This window comes from Panthera leo, chromosome C1 (genome assembly GCF_018350215.1).
Source record: "Panthera leo isolate Ple1 chromosome C1, P.leo_Ple1_pat1.1, whole genome shotgun sequence".
Lineage (NCBI taxonomy): Eukaryota > Metazoa > Chordata > Mammalia > Carnivora > Felidae > Panthera > Panthera leo.
In genome coordinates, this window is record NC_056686.1 from 161,647,135 (window position 1) to 161,665,988 (window position 18,854).

General features: G+C 41.3%; 1 protein-coding gene across 2 annotated transcripts in view; it reads right to left on the bottom strand.

Moving 5' to 3' along the window:
- Window positions 1-6,440, bottom strand: part of OLA1 (Obg like ATPase 1) — a 171,196-nt gene extending 164,756 nt beyond the window's left edge. Inside the window, exons 1-2 of one of the 2 annotated variants that reach the window (XM_042949168.1) lie at window positions 6,272-6,440; window positions 4,875-4,975 (exon numbers count right to left, since the gene is read on the bottom strand). In XM_042949168.1, coding sequence (XP_042805102.1) covers window positions 4,875-4,975 — 101 coding nt within the window. In that variant the 5' untranslated portion in view covers window positions 6,272-6,440. The remainder of the gene's footprint in view (window positions 1-4,874; window positions 4,976-6,271) is intronic. The other variant, XM_042949169.1, reaches the window with a different exon arrangement.
- Window positions 6,441-18,854: the final 12,414 nt, after the last annotated feature.

The window sequence follows — 18,854 nt, forward strand, 5'->3', positions numbered from 1 at the left end:
TTCTCTGCCCCTCCCCGGCTCATGCTCTGTCTCTCTCTGTCTCTCAAAAATAAATAAATGTTAAACAAAATTAAAAAAAAAAAAAAAGAAAACAAGCAACCTGATTTTTTGTAAATGGACCAAAGGCCTTAATAAATACCTCACCAAGAAGACATAGAGATGTCAAATAAGCATATGAAAGATCGATGCTTCACATTAGATGTCATCAAGGAAACTCAAATTAAATTAATAATGGGATACCACTATACAACTACTAGAAAGGCCAAACTCCAGAACACTGACAACACCAAATACTGGTAAGGATGCAGAGCAACAGAAACTCTCACACATTGCTGCTGAAAATGCAAAATGCTACAACCACTTCTTACAAAGTAAGAAACTTACAAGTTTCTTACAAAAGTAAACATTTAATTCAGCAATTGTGCTCCTTGGCATTTACCCAAAGAAGCTGAAAACTTATGTCCACACAAAAACCTGTACATGGATGTTTACAGCAGTTTTATTCATTTCTGCCAAAACTTGGAAGCAGCCAAGATATCCTTCAGTTGATGAATGGATAAACTATGGTACATCCAGAAATGGAATATTATTCAGCACTAAAAAGAAATGAACTATTTAAGCCCTGAAAAGACATGGGGAACTTCAATGCATATTACTAAGTGAAAAGAGCCAATCTGAAAAGGCTTTAAGATTCCAACTATATGACATTCTGGAAAAGGCAAAATTATGGAGACAGTAAAAAGATTAGTGTTTGGGGAGGGTGGGTGAATAGGCAAAGCACAGAGCATTTTTAGGGCAGTGAAAATATATAGCGGGTACATATCATTTTGCATTTGTCTAAACCCATGGAAGATACAATGCCAAGAGTGTATAATGTGGACTTTGGATGATAATCATGTGTCAATGCAGGTTCATCAATTGCAACAAATGTACCACTTTGGTGGGGAATGTTGATAATAGGAGAGGCTATACACGTATGAGTTCAGGGAGTATATGTGAAATCTCTCTGCCCCCCTCAATTCTACTGTAAAGCTAAAACTGTTCTAAGGAATATATATATATATATATATATATGTATGTATATATATATATATATATATATAATATATAGAGAAAGAACATATATATATATGTAAACTATATATATAGACTATATATAAAGTATATACATATATATAATATATACATGCAACATATAATATATATGTGTATATATATACATACACACACACACACACACACACACACACACACACACACACCCGCAATAATACCCTGGCCCAAGAGGAGCTAATTTACAAAGGCTTAGTGAGGTTAAAAAAAAAAAAAGGGGGGGGGGGGGGGAGAGGCAAAACAAATCTAGAAACCAAATCTTCATATCATGGTTTGGTATTCTTTCTACTTCATTAAAAGCAGCCATTAAAACATGTGTCCTTATCATTAGGCCTACACACTACCTCAAGGGGAAAAAAACTACCAATTGACAAATAATTCCTGAATGCCTAATAAATTCCTAATACCCAGCCTAAGTGCTAGAAATATAACAATAAACAAGAACAATATAACCCTTACCTTCAAAAAATTTAAGTCCTTTTTTTTAAAAATGTTTATTTATTTGAGAGAGAGACAGCACGAGCAGGGGAGGGGCAGAGAGAGAGGGAGACACAGAATCCAAAACTGGCCTCAGGCTCCAGCTGTCAGCAGAGCCTAACATGGGGCTTGAACCCAGGATCCATGAGCTCATGCCCTGAGCCGAAGTCAGACGCTTAACCAACTAAGCCACCCAGGCATCCCAAAATTGAAGTTCTAATAGGCAGAGGCAAAGGGGTATTAAAGAGCTGATTAATTTAAACAATGCATATAAGACACTCGGAATAGTAAATGTCATACAGTAAGTGTTCAATAAAAATCAGCTATTATCAGCTGTAAATATTACCTTTACATTTCTAAGTAATCAGCCTAATGTATACTAAGAAGAAAATCTTATTTGTCCAGATCTCTAAAAATCAAGACATTCTTTAGATGTTTTGGTACCAAATGTCCTTACTTTTGATCAGCAGGTCAGCTTTCAAAGAACTATCCCCCTCCCCAATCTATCTCTTATAGGCCTATCCAGAGGTAGACATGTCCAGTCAGTTTCCTTATACAGGAATCTGAATCACTGCAGAGGCAGCAGGAGATAAGAAATACCAGAAGTTCAGTTCATACGGCTGAGCTCCACAGGGACCCATCTCTATCAGCGTTACCCTGGTTCCCATTCTTCCTGAGGTCTGCTCAGCTTGTCCTTCAATTCTATCCTTCCAATAAGTCTCTTTTCTTGCTTAAGACAGCCAGACCTTGTGTAATCTTACAAAAAAAAAACAAAAAAAAACAAAACCCTGATATTGTTAGATAATGTAAAATCACTCTACAAAAAGGAGTGCTCCCAAACCCAAATGCCAAAAATCAAACTGAACATTATTAAAATGAGAAAACTTCACTATTTGTAAAGCAGACCTCAATAAAACCTGGGGGGCAGGGGAGGTAGGATAACAGTGGGATGTGGGTATGTAATTTAAAAGCATAAATAGCACATTTATACTGGATAATAAAATATTTTTAGGTTATTTTCATATACATTGATTACATTATGTTCCAATACTAAAATGTTTACATAGAAAACACTTCTTAACATGTCTCAGTTTAAAGTAGTCCCATTTAGGGGCGCCTGGGTGGCTCAGTCGGTTAAGCGTCCGACTTCAGCTCAGGTCACGATCTCACGGTCCGTGAGTTTGAGCCCCGCGTCGGGCTCTGGGCTGATGGGTCAGAGCCTGGAGCCTGCTTCCGATTCTGTGTCTCCCTCTCTCTCTGCCCCTCCCCCTGTCTCTGTCTCAAAAATAAATAAACGATAAAAAAAAAAATTTTTTTTAAATAAAGTAGTCCCATTTAAAGCCAAGCTGCATTGACTGCAATGATTTTAAAATAAGATATGTTAATGTCTAAAAACTGTATTACTGGTGAAATAAAGCTCACAACATAATGATCATATCTTGCTTTCAAGTTTATTGACAACACCCTACAGTACTTTGCTTAATTATTTGTTTTGCTTACATTTCCACTCTCTATTTAGTCTTACTTTGCAAGCAGCCTATATCACAGCAGGAAACCCCTTCAAAATGCAAACCTCTCCAGCTCCAGGAAAGATTGAAATTAGGACAGCCACACTTGCTCATGTTTTACATTATAAGAATTTAAGAACTGCCTTACTTGGCCATACCATGCTTCATTCACTAAAAAATCTCTAGCACAGGGGCTCCAAGGAACACATGAAAGAACTATGGTTGTCCTACTTGCCACCAATCGAAAAGCCTAAAGCACATGCCAAAATATATTCATTCACCTTAATAAACCCATACTGGATCTGAGGGGCGCCTGGATGGTTCAGTCAGTTAAGTTTCCAACTTCGCTTCAGTCATGACCTCATGGTCCATGAGTTCAAGCCCTGCATCAGGCTCTGTGCTGACAGCTCAGAGCTTAGAGCCTGGAGCCTGCTTCCAATTCTGTCTGCCCTTCTCTCTCTGCCCCTCCCCCCTCATACTCTGTGTGTGTGTGTGTGTGTGTGTGTGTGTGTGTGTGTGTGTGTGTCTCTCTCTCACAAATAAGCATTAAAAAAAAAAATTTTTTTTAAATCCATACTGGATCTGTTACCATTAGTCCACCGTCATCAGTTTTGAGACATTTTATATTTTAAGATTAGTAAAAGTTATTAAAATAGAAGGACAGGGGTGTCTGGGTGGCTCAGTCAGCTGAGCAGTCAACTCTTGATATCGGCTCCAGTCATGATCTCCCAGTTTGTGAGATCCAGCCCCCCATCAGGCTCTGGGCTGCCAGCACAGAGCCTGCTTGGGATTCTCTCTCTCCCTCTCTCTCTCCCCCTCCCCCACTCGCACGCACACTCTCTCTCAAAATAAACATTAAACAAAATAGGACAAATAATGAAAAAAGTAAACTGAACACCCAGGGGTACCTCAGTAGCTCAGTCGGTTGGGCATCTGACTTTGGCTCAGGTCATGATCCTGGTTCATGGGTTTGAGCCCCGTGGTGGAGTTCTGTGCTGACAGCTCAGAGCCTGGAGTCTGCTTTGGAATCTGTGACTCCCTCTCTCTCTGCCCCTCCCCCACACATGCTCTGTCTCTCAAAAAATAAATAAACCTTAAAAAAAATTCAAATTGCATGTGCACAGGTTATATGATAAACTCCACATATATTTCCTACCGCTGCCTTATTTGCAAATAAATGATTTGTTTTAACTTTAAACACTATAAAACTCAAAGTTTTACGCCTGTAACTTTCAGATTTAGCCACTTTACAATAGATACCCTTTTATCTAGCAACTTCCAATATTAAACTCAAACTTGTTACCTCTTTCTCCAGTAAAAATTAATCAACTTTATAGTGGGGCTTTTAGAACTACTTCTTAAATCATCCTACTATAATGGCCTCTGGCAGCCAGCCTAGGTAGGTACCTTACATACCAGCAAGCATCAAAATCAAATTTAAACTACTTCAATTCCACTTAAATTCAATACTGAGTGTCTCCCAACAGTGTTTCAAGCAAACAGAGATGATCTAAAACTTGATGTTTCAACTCTCATTGCTTCTTCTTCTAGTGTAGGGAAACAAACATAAGTAATTCAAGTTTGAACACAGTATCTGTATAGAAAGCCAAAAATAAAATACATCCAAATGAAAACCTTGTTTTGCAACATTAATATTCCAGCTTCCCAGCCTTTTTGCAATTTAAGTTTTAATAACCACATAAGTTCCCATTTCTACAACAAGACCCAAAATATTTACAAGATGAACAAGAGTAAAGCCCAACAACATTCACCTACCCAACATTTGGCAATCCAACAATACCAATTTTCAAGGAGGTTCCAAATCTTCCAATGATTGGGGGTGGTTTAATTCCATCACCTCCCTTTTTGGGGGGCATCTGAAATGTCAAAACATATATATAAACAAAATCTTTTACTATCCCCATTAACCAAAAACATTTCATCACACAAAAGATATTACTGAATAACAGATTTAAAATAAAACATACTGTATATACCAATCCAAAACCGACACAGAGCTAAATCCACTTTATTTTTTAAAAAGTATTTTAAAAGTTCCAGAAACAGGTCTGATTCTGATAGTTGTCAAAGCAGTCACTCCTAAGAAGTCCCAGAAAGATTAATCTAAAAATATGTGACACCATAAATCAAAAATAAAATTTAGCTGCCAATCTTCCATCCATATTGTTCACAAAATTCTTTCTTTCTTAACCAGATATAAGGTCACAAGAATGAAAGCACTCAGAAGCAGGAATAGAGAAAAGAGAGTCAAAGAAAATCCATTCTAGTACAACCTGCAACCAAGTCACCTCCCCCCAAACCATTCCTCGTACCTGGAACCCATTCTTTCCCATTTTCCCCACAAGCACCATTTTCACACGGATGAGCACACACCAGTATCAGAGTCTTGGCGACCACGTCTCTCCCACCTTTGGCACTGTAGATACGACTCAAGGGTCCTCATAAGCAACCTCCAGAATCTACGCTCTGGTTATTTCTAGTTCTAAATGAATCCACTAACTCTTTTTATTTACAAACTGAAACTTTCTAGGTCCCTGCTAATCTGGCTCCAAGTTCCTCCGTGCAGAATTAATCCCACTTTACTACTGCAAGCTGAACTCATGAGGACTACCAACCTCACGTTCTACAAACTAGGAACTAAAACTGTCCCTGTCTTCTGGCGCCTGCTGAACCTCCAGCGGCCACACTGACGCCCTGCTCACAAGTGGTATTCCAGGCTCTTGATCTCTGACCCCTAGGGCCAGGGACCTCCCTTCTCAGGGTCTTAACTCACACCTGTTCCCAGCTTCAAAGCCCAGGCCTCTGCAAGAGCAGAGCCTCTCCAGTCCTCTGGCCTCCTACCGAGGGGTGGCCAGCAGCCCAGCCAAAGCGGGCCTCCACCCAACATCTACCCCCGTGGACTGGGCCACTGGCCATCCCGGCCTCTCAAGAAGGCTTTCCCAGTGTGCCGGGCGGAGGCGTGGGCCGCTCTCGGGACGCGCGGCCTAGTCCAAGAGCGCCTCATTCATCCACACACCACACGTTTCCCGCTGCCCTCGCCCATCCCGGCCACCCGGCCCCCCGGCCCTGGCCTCACACCGGCCTCAGGGCCACGAGCTGGGGCGCCGAAGACTCGGCGGAGGGGGCACCCGCGGGCTCGCTGACGGACTCACCGTGCTCGGGGCGGGCGATGACACGGGGTCCCAGCGGCAGGGTAGACGGGTACTGCCGGCAGCGAGAGGAGGAGAGGAAGGAGGAGAAAGCGCAGGCCCGGCCCCTCCGCGGAGCAGCACGCACGACGGCGGTAGCGGCTGTAGCGGCGGCGGCGGCGGCGGCGGCGGAACGGGCGGGCCGGGCGCCGGGCGGCACCTGCGCGCAGATCGCGGGCCCCGCCCCGCCCCTCGCTCCTGCCCACCCCGTCCATTGGCCCGACGAGCCGGGAGGCGGGAGCAGGGTGGGAGGAGTCGCGCGGCGCCCGAGCTGGCGGGAGGAGGAGCCGGAGCTGGAGCCCGTCTGTCTCCCCAACTCATCCCCCCCTCCCGCTCCGCTGGCCCCGGGAGCGCGCGTCTTCCGCCTTCTCAGCACGTGGAGCTCCTGGGACCCGGGTCTCTGCTTCCCTCCCGGAGCGCGCCCGGCGTTGCCGCACACGCTCATTCGTTGGCCTGCAGCCGCACATTTCACCCGCTGGACCTCGAAGCGCCCTCGGCCAGACCGCCCGCCCGGAGATGGGTCTCACGAGGTCTGGCGAACAGCCGTGCCAAACCTGCGGACCTCCTGGCTGCTAACCGACTCCTCCGGGGCCAAGACCCCAGCTTGCCATCCTTTTCTTACAACTTTCTTGAGTCAACCCAAATGATGAGAAGCTGTTAAATAAACTTAACTAAAGGGGAAAAAAAAAAAAAAAAGGCCAAGGGAAGCTTGTGATCTAAGGACCCCTTCATCACTTTATTGTCCAGGCGTTTTACAGGCACTGGATCAAAGAATGCATTTAATAGAGCCAGTTTCCCCTACTTTTCCTCTGGATGGTTATGAGCAAGGGGCTTTGGAATTTGGGAAACAGGTTCCCATCTGGATTCCACTACTTGTGACCCTGGACAAAGTAACCTCTCTGAGCTTTAATTTCCTCTTTGATAAAAGTGAGACTATTGAGACCCACCTTAGGAGGTTATTATGAGGATAAAACGAGATATGTGTAAAGCTTACAACAACAGTACCTGGCACATACAGGAAGGGCTCATAAGTGGTCCATAAAGGGTATTGTTAATATTGGGGTTTCATCCGATCTCACCCACACATACTACACCATGAGCTCCATCTGTAGAAGGAATTCCTTCTGTAAACTTTCAAGTATTTGTTGCAATGAATGTAATACCTTTCCCAAAATTGTGACCCTAGAAGCTTCTTTCAAGGAGACTAGTTCATGGGGCGCCTGGCTGGCTCAGTGGTAGAGCACGTGACTCTTGATTGGGGGGGAGGGGGTTGTAAGTTGGAGCCCCTTGTAGAGACTACTGAAAAATAAAAAAGCAAAGATATTCATAATAAAGGGAAAAAATATGAGCTGGTTACTATCCCCATTTTATAGATGAGGGAACAATATCAGAAAGGCAATGTAATTTGGACGTCACACAACTAGTAAATGACAGAGGCCAGATTTCAGACCCAATCTAACTGAAAGATCTGTTCCCTTTAAGCCAAATTTTTTTCTAATATAAACTCCTTATAAGCAACAACTGAGCCATTATTTATAATAAAATTGCATTACGGTTTTTTTAATCTTTTTTAAGTCTATTTATTTATTTTGAGAGAGAACAAGTGGGGTAGGGGCACAGAGAGAGGGGGACAGAGGATCCAAAGCAAGCTTTGTGCTTACAGCAGAGAGCTGATGGCAGGGCTCGAACTCACAAACCATGAGAGCATGACCTGAGCCAAAGTCAGACATTTAACTCACAGAGCCACCCAGGAACCCCAGCACTAAGGTTTTTCTTAGCCCTATGAAAATGATCTACTGAGGTAGGTTAAAAAGCTGTTTCTGTAAATTTGGAATTCTCAAAGACACAGGCAACTTGATTTGATTTTTTTAATATCATTCATAAACATGCACTGTTTATATTCTCTCAATCTAGCTCCCTTGTTGCCACGTCCATGCATTTTTAAATTTTTTTTTTTTAACGTTTATTCATTTTTGAGAGAGCATGAGCAGGGGAGGGGCAAAGAGAGAAGGAGATACAGAACCTGAAGCAGGCTCCCGGCCCTGAGCTGTCAGCACAGAGCCCAATGCAGGGCTCGAACCCACAAACCATGAGATCATGACCTGAGCCGAAGTCAGACGCTTAACTGACTGAGCTACCCAGGTGCCCCTGAACCATACATTTATAAAACAGGTATCTGAGTACACTCTAGCTATGAAACAGAGGGGAGCTAACTAGCCCACATTTTGTACCCACCATCAGTATAAAATTATGACTAGTCCTAACAGAGTAATTCCTAATCATTCACTGCTGTTTTAGTGGTGAGGTTCTATAGTTGGTTTTCACACTGCTGCTTATGGAAACAGAGAGGAACCATTACTTAAAAAGCTGAAAAATCCCAGAGAGCCTGCTCTGCCCAGCAACCAGCCAGTCCACTACTAATTGAAAGTGTTCCCCAGTCATGGAGTAGTGGAATCATCTTCAACTTATCACTGTCTTTTAGCCAAATATAGCTACTTTTTCAATCTCAGTATCTCTCACATCTACCCATTCCCTTCAATTCACACTATCAAGTCCTTGAGTCAATCATCTGTTTTTCTATTTGCAGTTACATCTTTCTTGCTTGCACTTTTGACCACCTTTAAAGTGTCTTGACAAAGCAGGTCACACAGATCTCAGTGAGCTAAGCAGACTTTCAGGAGAGGCCATTTGCTACTGCTGAGTTACCTGATAACAGGACTCCATTTCCAACTCAGTCACTGGGGGTCAATTCATGTTAACAAGATAGAGAATCTGACTGGCCCAGTTTAGGTAAAGTTCTAGCAAGGGCCCAGTCAGCCTTGGCCAAGCAGGTAGAGGTCATATAGTGGAAACAGCCCTATGAATGACCTTTACTACTAAAACAGGCAGTTCTCAGGAAAGATCTTCACAGGCTATCTACTATTCCACATGACAAATGAAGACTCAGTGAGACAAACAGGATAATAACTTTAGGGGGGAAGGGAACCACTTGCAAAAAAGAAAGTACCCCAGGGAATGGGAGAATTGGGGAGGTTTTGGTCAAAGGGTACAAACTTGCAGTTAGAAGATAAGTTCTGGGGATCTAATGCACAGCCTTGTGATTATAGTTAATACCATATTATATACTTGAAAGTTACTAAAAGACTAGATCTTAAATGTTCTCATAAAAAAGAAATGATAATTGTGTGAGGTGATGGAAGTGTTAGCTAGGGCTGTGGTAGTAATCATATTTGTATATCAAATCAACACTTTGTACACCTTAAACTTAAATAGTTATATGTCAACTATGTCTCAATTTTTTAAGGTACCCTATCCAGTTATTAAGTAGCATTTTTTCTCTGTTACCTACATCACATTTTTCTCTCTACATTAAACTTCTATCATATATCCAGTGTCCAGAAAATAGTCCCCATATATTTAGAATATCCTATTCTTCACTTTTTGTTGTTCATATAAAATTATTTTCTTAAATACCTACCCCATGCCACTGCTCTAGGCTTTGAAGCAGTGAAGAACAAAATAAATATGCTCTTTGCCCTCAAGGAGCTTGCAATCTGTTAGATAAACAAGTCATTATACAAATAACCATATAAGAACCTGGTAAAAAGTCTATTGGATGCCTAGGTACTTGTATTACAATTTGAAGATGTGTAATAACCCACCTTGATTGTCCTTACTTTCAGGACTTCTTATGAACCAGGCAGTGCTTAATCATCCCCTTTCTCTGTTTCATGAAAAACAGTACACACACACTGCAAGGCATCAGCAAAGAAGCAGGTTTTTAGTTTTCATTCTTCCACTTAACAGAGCATGATTTTGAATTTTTGCAACTGGACCGTAAGTTACCTGTGAAGCAAAACTTATGTTTAATCAACTGTTCTCTCTTCTGGAATTACTCGTAGTATTTAAAAGAATGCTGACTAATTAAACAGTCCAGGGTGCCTGGCTGACTCAATCAGAAGAACATATGACTCTTGATCTCGGGACCGTGACTTGGAACCCCATGTTGGGTGTAGGTGATTACTTAAATAAATAAAACTTTAAAACAAGTAAATAGGGGCGCCTGGGTGGTTCAGTCGGTTGAGCGTCCGACTTCGGCTCAGGTCATGATCTCGCGGTCTATGAGTTCGAGCCCCACGTCGGGCTCTGTGCTGACAGCTCAGGGCCTGGAGCCTGCTTCCGATTCTGTGTCTCCCTCTCTCTCTGCCCCTCCCCCACTTTCACTCTGTCTCTCAAAAATGAATACATGTTTTAAAAAATTAAAAATAAATAAATGAAATGAAATTTTAAAATAAAATAAATAAATAAATAGGTATAGAATCCAGTTATCATCCCAGAAACTACTAGAGTTTTGTCATCTAATCTCTATCATAATCCAAAGATGAAGATTTAGGGATTCTTGAAAGAAAATTTGCATACCGTTTTCCCAGAGGCAACATAAAAAGGCATATGCCAATCTAAAAAAATGTATATATTACTAATGTACTTACCTAGGATGCTTTTAGCTACAAGTTACAGAAATTCTGATTCAGTGGCAATTTATACTGTGTAACAAAGTCCAGAGAGAACTTCAGGATTAACAGATTCTGTAGCTCAATACTATATTCAAGGCTCTTGGTTCTTTCCGTATCAAGGCTGTCTTCTCCGGGCTTCCTCAGTTGTCATCCCCAGGCTAAAGAAGAAGACTGCTATGGCAGTTCCAGGCAACACACCCAGAAATGACTATGTTTGGGAGCGGGGGAGAAAGCATCTCCTCTAATAGCCCTGTCTTAGAAGAAAGGAAACAGGGGCACCTGGGTAGCTCAGTCAGTTGGGCATCCAACTCTTGATCTCGGCTCAGGTTGTGATCTCACAGTTTGTGAGATGGAGCCCCACACCAGGTCCTACAGTGACCTCGAGGAGCCTACTCAGGATTCTCTCTCTTTCTCTCTCTCTCTGCCCCTCCCCTGCTGGAGGGCTCTCTAGCTTTCTCTCTCTCACTCGCTCTCACTCTCTTTCTCCCCCATACCCCCTCTCCTCCCGTGCTCGTGCGTTCTCTCTCAAAACAAATAAATTTTTTTGAAAAAGGAAACATGTCAGAAACCCTCCAGCAGTCTTCTTTCACTGGGCAAAATTGGGGTTCATGCCTATACCTGAACCAAACACTTGCAGAGGAAATGCAGTTACCCTTGGACCATTCAGCCCACCCTAGGCGTTAGAAGAGAGATCAACTTCCTCAGACATATGGCTATGTGGGAGATGGATAGGTATCTGAGCAAAACCAGGGTTGTGTAAGAAAAGAACACCAGTTATGTCCACTATACTTCCTGAGCCGTTTTTTCAGCCTAACAGTTTGAGCACTGTCTGATAATTCTGAAAGAAGTCAGTGGCATTGGTAGTCATCTGATCTAATGTACATAACTGTAATAAATGTTGGCACACCTAGTTCACTAAGAAAGCACCAAAGAAAACTGATCTTTTTCTAGTAATACGTAATGGTCTTATAAAATGAGAGCTTATGAAAATACTATTTTTACTAACCTTTACAAGACACTTAATGTTCTAGTCATGGAAAGGGAAGATTACTTACCGAAGGGTGTCATAAGAGTTTCATCAATTGAACTGGAAATTGGGGGATGTTGCACATAGGCCTAGGTTACCGAACTTACAGCCTCTCCTACTAACTAACACGAGCTCTGCAAAATATTTCCCCTTCATTACAGTTTTGAACTTGTGTTATTCATTTCAAAGAATAGGGTACTAGTCAGGATAGGCTGGATTATAGTAACAGACAACTCCAAAATTAGAGTCTTAACAGAATAGAAGTATTTCTCTTAGATGAAGTCTCCTGGAGATCCTCTAAGTGGCCCGTGAGTTGGCATGGCACTTCTAGGCTGCTCAGTCTCTAAATCCTTCCAATATCAAAGTGACATTTCTTGGCCAATATAAGGCACATGGCCACATCCAATTTCAAGGGGCAGGGAATCCTTGTACCCCAAAGTAGAAAAAATTAGATATTGATGAAGAGTGATAATGCCCAACAATATTCACAAGTAGATGTTTTTTCAATATCATTACCTTTCCTTTTTTTTTTTTTTTAAGTTTATTTATTTTGAGAGAGAGAGAGAGAGAGAGCGCATGTGCATGCATGTGAGGTGGGGAGAGGCAGAGAAAAAGGGAAAGAGAGAGAATCTGAAGCTGGCTCCACACTGTCAGTCCAGAGCCTGGCTTGGGGCTCGAACTCAGGAACCGTGACATGATGACCCAAGCCTAAATCAAGACTTGGACACTTAACCGACTGAGCCACCTAGGCACCCCATTCACAAGTAGATTCTATGAAGGGCATTCTTTCTAAATCACTTTGTTCTTATCAATATATGAAATACTGCAACCAAAGCTGCCCTTCTTTCTAAGATGAGTCTTAGAAAAAAGTCATGACTGATGTTACTTCGGTGGTGCCTACTCATCCCACAGCCCCCTCATTTTAAGAAAAATCCATTCTCCTCTCCCTACAGAGGGGTGGGCCTAAGTCTTCCTGTGTGTATCACATGAACCCTCCAGCCACGGTAGACTGGACTAGGATTGATGAAAACCAGACCCAAGCTGGGCAATCAAGATTCTCTTGAGAAGTTGGACGTAGGACATAGCAATAAATACTGTCAACTGCTTGAAGAACACAGAGTCAGGGCCATGTCAGACACTTTCTCGACAGGTACAGACAAAGCTCCTCAAAAGAAAGGAAAATAAGACAGGGCAGGCAGGAAAAGGGGGAGGCAATCAACCATGTGGTCCTTCGATCACAAGTGCTGACTTTCTAGTTCAAGTCTAGTCCTCCTAAAGCCTGATGTTTTTGGACGTTGGACTGTATGAGATAACCCTGTGTTCTACCAAGACCTCTGGTTTTCTGTTCACATTGGTTTGCAAGGTGTTTCTGTTTCTTACAGCCAAACAATGGTTGTAGTAACCAAAGCAAAGAACTTACACTGTCCTGAAAACTTTTAATGTACGTTAGGGGCACAGTGATCCAATATGCCTCTTGCCTATAGTTTTAAATTACAAGGCATTATTTCCCGGGGTGTGTTCTGTAGAACAGTGATCCTCCAAGCTGCTCTATGGAACAAGGGATCTAGGATCAGGTAAGTTTAGGGAGTGCTGCACACAACATCCCCCTTCTGGAGACTTATACGTTAGTATATTTAAGGTTCTGAGAAGTTCTGCTGTAAAGAGACCTATTAAGTCTCTTTAACCCAGCATTACCAGATGTGTACATACTTTTCCTTATAATACACATTAACATCCCTCAGAACTTGTGCTCTATAGGGTCGCAACCCTTCAAAAGTTGCTATTATAATGATTCAGGAAAAGTACTTTTTGGCTGGAGTAAAAATCTGTTGAACATTGTCTTCCCTTGCTTTTTTAACTACCAAATGACAAAAAAGATTCTTTAACAAGGAAAAAAAGTGAGCACCAAACCTAAGAAAAGCATTGCTCCCGCAAGATGTCTCACTACCAAGTTGAAATTTAGAATTACAATGAAGAGTTTTGTGCTTCATCTTACTCTGCATGAGAATATGCCTTTTTAAGAGGAGTAAAAGATCTCCAAAGAGGGGGATGAAATTTGGAGGCTTTCTTGAGCGACTCAAGAAAATTATTGAGGAAATCTCCCTCTAGAAACTACCTTTGGGATATCCTGACGGCTGATAGGAGACCCCCTGAATAGGCTAGCCACTGCTCTCCTGCTCAGCGCTTTGACTTCCTGGCCAACTGAAGCAATAAATAATAGCTCAGGTCCTTGCTCCTTTAAAGTAGAGCTAGATTAAAATGACCTAAGTATCAAGGGAAGAAGCACTACTCACAATCATCTTCAAAATCAAATGATTTCTACTGCTTCTGTTTGTCTTCAGAGGTTTTTAGGTTGAGAGAATGAAATGCTTATCAAACCCCTCTTGTGTGCCAGATACTGTGCTAGACATTTTACATTTGGGACCCATTTTACCAACTCTATAAGTATATATTGCCACGCCTCTTTTACAGCCAAGGACATCAAGTCTGTAAAAGGTTAGGCAATTTTATTACAGTCTCATTGTTAGTAACTATTAGGCTATATAAAACCAATTCCATCTGACTCCAGAGTTCTTGTGCTTTGTATTTAAATATGCTTGCCCCACAACATTCAAATATGTTTTTCACATGGTAAATGATGCAGTCTAACACTATAGATAAAAACAGGTGTGTGTATGTGTGTGTATCAGATAACATATTCAGTATATCAGTGGGCTTTGGTATTCAAGGACAAACAAGACCCTGGAAACATTAAGGCTTCAGTATTCATGACATGACCAGGGTTATCTAAATTGAGGCAACGATTAAGATGTTGTGTCAGGGAACAGTTTATTCAGGGAATGCTAGATGAATTGCTCTGAAATCACTGTGAACTATTAAACGATGCACGTTAAGTAGGACGATGAAGTCCCAGAACTGTGTTTCTTCTCGTTTCTACTGTCTTTTAACCACGCTTCGCATTACAGCTTGAAGAAAAGTATTTTCTAACGATGCTTCTAAAGTAAACAAAGGACACTGCCTGACACACTACCAAGACGACCACTCTAAAACAAATGAACTTAAGTACATATCAAAGTTGGTGGTGATAAAACCACACAAAAGAACTATTTTAAGGTTTTTTTTAGAACACAAGACTTTGACTACATTTATTCCTAGAAAGTCAAATTTTAAATGTCATTTGATAGCCTAAGGAGTAGTAAAACATTTTTTTTTGATTTCACTTTTGAAATTATTTTATGGGTATTATAGAGTAAATAATTATGTTAATGTTTTTGGATCCCAAACTTTCCATGTAGGAGATGCATCATATAGAAAAGCAAAAAAGTGGGGTACCTGGGTGGCTCAGTCAGTTAAGTGTCCGACTTCGGCTCAGGTCATGATCTCACAGTTTATGGGTTCAAGCCCACATCAGGCTCTGTGCTGACGGCTCATAGCCTGGAGCCTGCTTGGATTCTGTATGTGTGTCTCTCTCTCTCCACCCCTCCCCTGTTCACGCCGTCTCTCTCTCAAAAATAAACACTTTAAAAAATAAAAATAAAAAATAAACAGTTAAAAATTTGTTAAAAAAATAAATCATCATACTCTTATAAAAAAAAAGTAAAGCAAAGAAGTAAAAACCCTATAATTTTTTATTTCCTGAAAGAAATGTCTGAAAGAGCCTAGAAACCATGACAACCCAGTAGCAATAAACAGCCTTAGCACCCAGATTTCACCATATTTAGGATAGCTGATCCCAGGTCTGAAACAGAAATGTACAAAATGAGCCTGGGATGTCATCTACTTGAAGGCAGGAAATTATCAAAGACTGTTGGGGTCATAGCAAAATGATACAAAAGTCAGCTTCCTCTGGGGCTTCCTCTGGCCAAATACAGACCAATTTAAACATCCAACAGGAAAAATGACTGCACCTGACTGAAACACATGGAAAAATAAAATCCATGAGTTCACAGAGTTAGGAAAAAAAAAACTAATCACCTAGTTAATTAAATACACAAGTCACTGGTCACCATTAGAAGTAGGGCAGTGTAGGGGCACCTGGGTGGCTCAGTCGGTTAAGCATCCGACTTCACCTCAGGTCATGATCTCACAGTTCGTGAGTTCGAGCCCCGCATCAGGCTCTATGCCGAATGCTCAGCCTGGTGCCTACTTCCAATTTGTGTCTCCTCTCTCTCTGCCCCTTCCCTGCTCACACTCTATCTCTCTCTCTCTCAAAAAATAAACAGAAAACAGTATGGAGGTTCCTCAAAAAACTAAAAATAGAACTACCCTACGACCCAGCAATTGCACTACTAGGCATTTATCCACGGGATACAGGTGTGCTGTTTTGAAGGGACACCCCCACGTTTATAGCAGCACTATCAACAATAGCCAAAGTATGGAAAGAGCCCAAATGTCCATCGATGGATGAATGGATAAAGAAGATGTGGTGTATATATATACAATGGAGTATTACTCGGCAATCAAAAAAGAATGAAATCTTGTCATTTGCAACTACGTGGATGGAACTGGAGGGTATTATGCTAAGTGAAATTAGTCAGTCAGAGAAAAACAAAAATCATATGATTTCACTCATATGAGGACTTTAAGAGACAAAACAGATGAACGTAGGGAAGGGAAACAAAAATAATATAAAAACAGGGAGGGGGACAAAACAGAAGAGACTCATAAAGATGGAGAACAAACTGAAGGTTGCTGGAAGGGTTGTGGGAGGGAGGATGGACTAAATGGGTAAGGGGCATTAGGAATCTACTCCTGAAATCATTGTTTCACTATATGCTAACTAATTTGGATGTAAATTTTAAAAAATAAAATTAAAAAATAATAATAATTAGGGTAGTGTGTTGGTTTGCTAAGGCAGCCATTACTGAGTACCCCAAATTGGGTGGCTTAAACAACAGAATTTCCTCACAATTCTAGAAGCTAGAAATCCAAGATCAAGGTGTTGGCAAGGTTGATTTCTTCTGAGGCCTCTCTCCTTGGCGTGGAGTTGACCACCTCCTCCCGGTGTCCTCACATGATCTTCCCTCTGTGCATGTCTGTGTCTAACTTTCTTCTTATAAGTATACTGGTCATATTGATTAGGGCCTATTCTAATGAGCTCATTTTAACTTAAGTACCTCTTTAAAGGCCTTATCTCCAAATACAGATACCGGAGGTTAGGACTTCAACATAGGATTTGAGAGGGCAGGGGACACAATTTAGTTATGACAGGCACCAAGTCCTTGCTTTGAAAATTAGAAATTCATGGAAAAGAAAAGAGAATTTATCTTGCCTGTTCCATACAAACTGTATTGTAGAACCACTAAATAGCCCTACTTGAAGAGAGAAATCAAGTTAGTAAATGTAAGAGGAATGATAGCATTAGAAAACCACTATTTTGTGGTTTAGGCAGTGCTCATCAATGGATGATAAAACTATTTAGGAGAAAAGTTGATAGTTCACATTACAACTTAAACATTAAACAGTTACCACCAGTCAATTTAGCATCTCTAAAAGTAAGACAACCAGGCATTATACAACTCCTGACGTGGTGCAATATAACTTATACCACATTGCCTATGAGATATTCTTGCTAAGCAAATTAAAAGCGAATCTAAGAGAACCTCAGTTTTAACTTCCAAATAACATGAAATACAATGGATAGGAAGACAAGTTCAATTACACTACAAGGAAGCAATTACTCGAATCCAGAATGTAGGACATTCTACAGTATAACTGATCTGATTTTGTCAAGTCAATGGCATGAGAAAATAATAAAGGGGGAGACACCGTTCTAGATTAAAAGATTTAAGAGTCATGGGGCACCCGGGTGGCTCAGTCAGTTAAGCATCTGACTTTGGTTCAGGTCATTATCTCATGATTCATGAGTTTGAGCCCCCCATCAGGTTCTGCACTAACAATGTGGAGCCTGCCTGAGACTCTCTCTCTCCCTCTCTGCCCCTCCCCCACTTGCACACGTGCATTCTCTCAAAAATAAATAAATTTTAAAAACTAAAAAAAAAAAAAAGATTTAAAAGTCACAACAGCAAAATGTAATGCGTTGACCTTGTTTGAATCCTGATTTGAGAAAACAAACCATAAAAGAGTGTTTTCAAGATAATCAGAAAACTTTGGTGATTTTTAAAAATTTTTTAGTTTTTACATTTACTTATTTTTTAGAGAGAGTGAGAGAGCGAGCGAGAGAGAGAGCAAGTGGGGGAGGGGCAGAGAGAGAAGGAGACACAGAATCCAAAGCAAGCTCCAGGCTCTGAGCTGTCAGCACAGAGCCCGATGTGGGGCTGGAACCCAAGAACCGTGAGATCATGACCTGAGCCTAAGTCGGTCACTCAACTGGCTGAGCCACCCAGGCACCCCAGTTTGGTGATTATTAATTAGATGATATTAAGGAAGAGTTATTAACCTAGGTGTGACAGTATTATAATATGTAAAATAAAAAGTTTTTATTTTTTAGACTCATATTGAAGTATTTAAGGGTGAAATGAGAGAAATGTCAGAAATTTGCCTATAGAAAATACAGAATAGAAGGAAGAAGGGAGGAAGGAGGAAGGGATAAATGATAGATATGGCAAAATACTGATCAGTTTTGAAATTGCTAGACCAGCAGCAGCAGCAGCATTGGGGAACTTGTTAGAATACTAATTCTTGGACCTCTCCCAGACCGACTGGATCAGACACTCTGAGAGGAAGACCCAGCAATCTATGATTTAACAAACTCTCCAGCTGATTCTGATGCAGCTAAATTTGAGAATACTATGATACAAAAAAGGGCTTCTGAGAATTTTAAGAGTGTTGAATATTTTGTAGTGTGCTTGAAAACTGTCCTTATAAAAAAAGATTGTTAAAAAAAACCACAACTGTTTGTGTTATATGTGATAGTCCGGAGGAGTATGAAGTCTAACCACCGTGAGTGGTCATGTATAGTGCAAATAACCCGAAGAAGTGACTGTCTCTCAATAGCATTGTTTAAAAGAGGAAGGCGGAGGGGGGCGGGGGGGTAAAAAAAAGA